Source organism: Diaporthe amygdali, assembly GCF_026229845.1.
Source record: "Diaporthe amygdali strain CAA958 chromosome Unknown NODE_65_length_99946_cov_58_239854, whole genome shotgun sequence".
Taxonomy (NCBI): Eukaryota; Fungi; Ascomycota; class Sordariomycetes; order Diaporthales; family Diaporthaceae; genus Diaporthe; species Diaporthe amygdali.
In genome coordinates, this window is record NW_026517085.1 from 53,645 (window position 1) to 60,221 (window position 6,577).

General features: G+C 25.5%; 2 protein-coding genes across 2 annotated transcripts; one reads left to right on the plus strand and one right to left on the minus strand.

Annotated features, from left to right (window-relative positions):
• Nucleotides 1-210: 210 nt before the first annotated feature.
• Nucleotides 211-483, minus strand: J7T55_002186 (uncharacterized protein; the record flags this gene model as incomplete). The annotated part of the gene is made up of 2 exons (XM_053136132.1): nucleotides 211-413; nucleotides 465-483. 2 exons carry the CDS (start codon nucleotides 481-483, stop codon nucleotides 211-213), a joined length of 222 nt encoding a protein of 73 aa, XP_052986278.1.
• Nucleotides 484-1,239: 756 nt separating this feature from the next.
• Nucleotides 1,240-3,058, plus strand: J7T55_002187 (uncharacterized protein; the record flags this gene model as incomplete). The annotated part of the gene is made up of 3 exons (XM_053136133.1): nucleotides 1,240-2,370; nucleotides 2,438-2,542; nucleotides 2,702-3,058. The coding sequence occupies 3 exons, from the start codon at nucleotides 1,240-1,242 to the stop codon at nucleotides 3,056-3,058; spliced, it is 1,593 nt and encodes a 530-aa protein (XP_052986279.1).
• Between the last annotated feature and the right edge of the window lie 3,519 nt (nucleotides 3,059-6,577).

The following is a 6,577-nucleotide window of genomic DNA, read 5'->3' on the forward strand; positions in this document are numbered from 1 at the left end:
TGTATAAAATATTTTCGAATTTTATAACATTTATAAATATTTTATATTAAATCAGAATAATAATATTTCATAACTCAAATCTAATTATAATTATTCTAAGCATTATTGTATCATATCAGTGTTAAGTGTTTGATAATAATTAAACTGTTTAAATTGTAATTAGTCCAATTTGATAGGAAATTTTTCGGCATCATAGCAGAGCTTCAAAGACTATTGACCAGAATCTGACGGGGGACACTGAGCAGTCTTTCCAAAGAAGATCCCGCCGAGATGGACATTTAACGAGCTCTCATCGTTGGAGTTCTTGTCGACTCTGTTCATGGAATTCGCGCAGTCATCAATCTTGTTCACATCAATCCTAATCGTGTTAATGTCACCCCAGACATTCTTGCTAAATGTGCCCCGACTAACACCTTCATCCCATGAGCGAGGCAGTTATTTGCGAGGGCGTATGCCGGACGCACCTCTGGTGATGACGGCCATCCTGGACTCCTCTGACGAGGCCGGCTCGAGGCTGTCTCGAGTTGTGTTAACTGTATTAAGTTTGACTGTTAAGACCAAGTTTGTGAAGGGAGATGTTGACGTCGAGGATCACGAATCTCGACAATCTGATGCTTGCATTCTTCATCATAACAACGGAACGATTAACTGCCTAGAAGAAAAAAATCAAAAAAATCAAAAAAAATCATATCCAACCCATTGCAAGCCTCGTTTCGGTATGCAGATTCATTGGGAATTACCCATGCGGCTTTCGCTGGTGAGTTGAGTGGGCATATAGACCTTTTGCTTCGAATATCCTAGGTCTGAAAAATACATTTACAGCCCCTCTCTAACAGTGCATCATCGCGAATTGGTTCAAGGACGAGAGGGACAACGACGGAGTGACTCGCTAGCTTTGAGGCATCTGGGATCGTATCGTAGCGGCATCTGGAGATGCGCACTGCGGTGTGACGGCGTGGCTGAAGTTTGCATAGCACAGAAGCCTTTGAAATTGATGTCTTTCAGGTGTGATGTCAGCCTGCATTGCCTATCAAATCATCTTGTTTGTCAAACACAACCCAGTCATCTATGGACTACATATTGTAGACGTCGCTCCATTACTGAACGTCAGTTATAGCAATTTCTTGACCACTCGATGACCTTTGTGCGCACCTTGAAAACCAAACTACGAGCACTCGAGGCGCAGGTTTCAACCACAGCAAAGCATCAATGCAATTACTAGCATAAGAGCCTTTCAATATGGCACGTGGACGTTCTTTTCACTACAATTCGCGGTCTAGGTCCCATTCAGGGCAATGTTCACGCAGCCACAGCGAGTCTGAACGCGCACGTCAGGCAGTTGCAGCTGCGGATCTCGAACTTCGAAATGATCACCAAGAGAGTCACCCTACGTATGACACGCAACTTCTGTTCTCACAATTCACCACTTTCCCTGTCTTTGAGGCCTTGAAATACCATGTGGACGAGGAGACAGTGATCGACAGTCACCGTATTCAAGTGCAAGGGGATCACCTTTTTTCTCACATGCAATTTGACCGATCCGAAAACGCCAATGCGTCTTTGAAGATTCTTCATGTTGTTGCCAACTCAGACTTCCAAGACATCACCAAATCTCTAGCAGATTCCTTAAACATGAACGTTGCGCTTCTGGATCGCACTTTGGCTGAGAAGGTGGCTCGAGAGCCTTGTGCTGTACGCGCAGGAAATATCGACGGCTACAGCACCGGTTGCCTCGATCTGAAGATCCTGAAGGCAGTTTGGTCACATCACCAGCCTTCTCATTCAACAAGAGCGATACTATTATACCAAGATGACCAGGTACTGCCACGGCTTGAGGAGTGGGATGTTCAAGGCCTCGAACAGCCACTGTTCTTCGAGTCTTTCATGGCTGCCACGGCTGCGAAAAGTGTGCAACGATTGCTTGATAACATTTCAGAGAAATCTGAGATACCAGGAGAGGACTTCTGGACCCGGATAGTGCATGGAGCACTTGGAGACTACAACTTGGAGGAGAGACTTCCACCTCCGGGACCCAGGGTTTTCCCTAGGGTAGCTCCTGGCCGCAGCACGATCCCCCGAATGTGGAATCGAAGACCTATTCAAGAGCGGGAGATAGCTCTGAAGTCCAAAATTGACCGTGTCAACACGCTCGGCCCTCTTTTCGCAGAGTTCGAAGGTCTGCGAGTGGTACTGAGAAGGCTTGAGATGGTCGTACGCGAGCTCCAGACGAAATCGACAACGGCGACGACCGAACAGTCTCCGAGCTCAAACACAATACGCACTATGACTGGGACACTTCTTGGGGATTTGAGAGAGATCTTCGCCCAACTTGACTGGCTCGAGCGCTTGACTCGAGACGAAATCTCAAGGGTGAGAAGAGAAGATCCATTCAGACTCGTGGAATGCAAATGCTGACTAAATACCAAATGACTATCAGTGTGATTCATGGGTGCAGCATGCTAATGCACTCACGAACATCGCCCTTGCAGAGGCAGCAAAGGAAGACTCCTCTTCTATGAAAGTCATTGCTATTATGACAATGGTACGTCTTTAGCGCCAGACCCCTACCCGTTTTGCTTCACTATGTTGCTTTTTCGCCTGACGCACAAGGACAAAACCTAATATAGGCCTCCTTGCTTGTAATTCGTGCTACATTCTCTATGCCCGCCTAGCAAACCACTGATTCAAAAACCTCGGATAGACCTTCCTTCCGGCTACTTTTTTCGCTGCGCTTTTTGCTGTCCCGAGTCTTCATTGGAATGCAGATGCCGTCATAGGCTCCAACTTCTGGGTGTATTGGGCATTGTCGATTCCCAGCACAGTCGTGGTTCTCGCCGTCTGGGCTTTGCTCACTATGACACAGCTTTTGACGCGCCTTAAATGGTTCTTTTTGGACCTCATCGAGACGGTCAAGTATTGGTACCGGCGTTCTCTTCTACGGAAGCCTAAGTCTTCCAACTCGCGGCCAACACGAAGCACAACTAGGCGCTCGGACCGGAGATCTACCTCTTCGTCCCAAGGAGAGGTGTATGGTCCGTCGTCACCGACTCCGGTCTAAGAGCGGCCATGCTGGGCCCATATCATGCGGCGGAATGGTCAGATCAAGCGGGCAGAAGCTACTAGGCGCACATAAGTGCAGATCATTTCCAGAACGTGTATGAGTACATATCAATATCTGTAAAAAAAACCTACAACTTATCACACAACCTCGTTCCTCTGCTTTAAACAGCAAAATAAATTAAAAATATCTATTTAGCACTTTAAAATACAAACTTAAATAAAACTTAATATTTAATATAATATTTAAAAAATATAAATTAATTAAATATTATATTAAATAATAGTTATATATTATAATTAATAATTTTATAACTTTTTAATTTTTAATTTTATTTATTTTTAATTAAACTTAAAGTACTTAAAAGGTATATAAATACTTTTTATAATAATTATTTTATATTATAAATTTACTAAAATTAACTTATATAAATAATAAATTAAAATTATAAAAATAGTTTTTTAAAAAATAATATATATAAAAATATAAATATATTTTATAAAGCTTATTAAAAAAATAATTATTTAATATTAATAAATAACTTTATTTTAATAATTTTTTTTAATAGTTTTTAATTATATTAATATATTAATTTATAAATATTTTATTTTATTATAAAAAGTAGTAATAACTTTTTTAATATTAATATAATTATTTTTAATTATTTATTTAGCTTTTTAGTTTTTATTTTTTAATTATTAAATAATATTAGCTTTAAAGCTATAAAAGCTTTGAAAATAGTAAATAGTATTATAATTAAATAATAAAAAATAAATTAATTTTTTTAAGCTTATTTTAAAAAAATTACTTTTATATTATAAAAAATATAAAGTAAATATAATATAAAAACTATTTTAATTATTAATTATTAATAAAAATAAATATATATATATTTTTAAATTAGTTTATTAGTTTATAAAATAATTTAAATTATTTTTAATAAATACTTTTATTAATTTTAAATATTTTATAAATATTTTAAAATTATTTATTTAAAACTATTTTTTAATATTTAATTTATATTTATTTTTATAGCTATTATAATATAAATAGCTATTTTTTAAATATTATATATTATAAAGAAATTTATAATTTAATATTTAGTTTTAAATTATAAAATTATTTATTTATTATAAATAAATAAAATAATATTAATAATAATAAAAATTATAATTTTTTTATTATTAATATTAAATAATTTATATAAATATATTTATAAATTCTATTATTTAAAATATTTATATTTATTTAAAAATAATTTATATTATATTATTTTTAAATAAGCTTATAATATAATTTTTAAATTTATTTTTATTATTATAAAATAAAGCTTTTATTTTAGTTTTAAATTTAACTTAAATAATAAAACTAATATTTTTTTTTAAAATAATATATTAGTTTTATTATAAAAGTAAGTTAAAAAATATTACTTTTTATTTATTTTTATTTTAAAATTAATATTTATAAAAACTTTAATTTTATTAAATTAATTTTTAATTATTAAAAAAGCTAATTATTTAAATAATTTATTTTATATTTTATTAAAAATAAATAAAAATTTTATATTTTTATTTTAATATATTTATTAAAATTTTAAATTAATATTTATTAACTTTTCTAATAATTTATAAAATAATATATATATAATTATTATTTATAATAGCTTTAAATATAAATAATTTTTAATTATATTATATTTTTTAAAAATAAATAAAAAAAATAAATATATTAATTAATATAAATAAATAAAGATTTTATTTTATATTATTTAATATATATTTAAATAAATAAAGCTTTATTTTAAATACTTTTTAATAAATAGTTAATATATTTAATAATTAGTTTTTATAAAATATTAATTAAATTTTTTTTTTATAAACTATTTTATATTTACTTTTTAATATATATTTTTATTTTTAAAAAATAAAAGTTAATAATTAATTAATTTTATTAATTAATAAATTAAATATTTAAATTTTTATTTTAAATTTTTTACTATATTTATAAAATTTAAATATTTTAAATAATATAATATAATTTTATAATTTTTTTATTAAATTAATATTAATTAATTTATAAATAATAATAATTTTTTTTATATTTTTTATTTTAAAAAGTTTTATTTAAAATAAAAATTAATAAATAATAATAAAATTAATTAAATTATAAAGTTTTAATAAGTTTTTAAATATTAAAAAACTTTTTATTTTTAAATAATTTAATTTATTATTAACTTTTATTTAAATTATAAATTTTAAATATTTTATAATATTTTTATAAAATAAAAATAAATATTTTTTAAATTTAATAATTATATTAAAAATTTTATAATTTATATAAAAGTAAAAATTATTTTTTAAATTTATTTTATTTTATAATAAATATATTATATAGTTTTTTTAAAAAATATTTTATAATAAATATATTATATAGTTTTTTTAAAAATAATTTAATAATTTTTTTTATAAAACTTTTATAAAAAAGTTATTAATAATTTATTAAACTTTATTTTAAAATTATTTTATTATTTTTATTTATTATATTATAATATAGCTTTTTAAATTTAAATTTAAATTTTTATAAATTTAATATAAAAAATTAATTTAAAATTTTTTTATTAATATATTTTAAATAAATATATTATTATATTAATTAATTATATTTATTATTATTATAATATATTTTTATAATTATAATTAATATATATATAAATAATTATTTTTTTAAAAAAGTAAAATATAAAATTTATATAATATTTAATATTATATTAAAAAGTTATAAAGAATTTTATTTTAAATTAAGTTAAAGTTTTTTTTTAAATAAATATTAATAAAAAAAAAGTATAATATTATATAATTTATTAATAAAATATTTTAAAAGCTTATTTTTTATAATACTATATAGTATAATATTAAATAAATTCTTTTTAATAATAAAGATTATTTTAATTAATATAAAAGTAATTAAATATTTATACTTTTTATAAATAAATAACTTTACTTTATAATTTAATAAGTAGATTTAATAAAAAAGCTATTTAACTAATAAATATAATATTTGTTATAACTTTAAAAATTAAATAAAACTTAAAACACTTATTTTTAATAAATTTAAAAATAGAAAAATAATTAACTAATTAATTATAAATAGCTTTAAACTTTTAATACTTAAAATAATATATAATATAACTGCTATTATATAACTTAAGTTACTAATTTAATATAATATATAAATTAAAGCTTTTTAAAATAGAAAATAGTTATAATATTAAGCTTATTAATAAGTAATTAATTAAATATTACTATAATAAATATAGTAGTATTTAAAAGTTTTTAAAAAGTATTTTTAAAGTAATATAATTATTATAAAACTTATTATAATATTATTTAATAATTTAATTTTATTTAAATAGTAAGTTTTTAATATTAATAATATAAAAGTATAATATAAAAAGGAGATATAAAAGATTTATAATTTATAAATATATTAAATAATACTAATAGCTAAAAATATATTTTT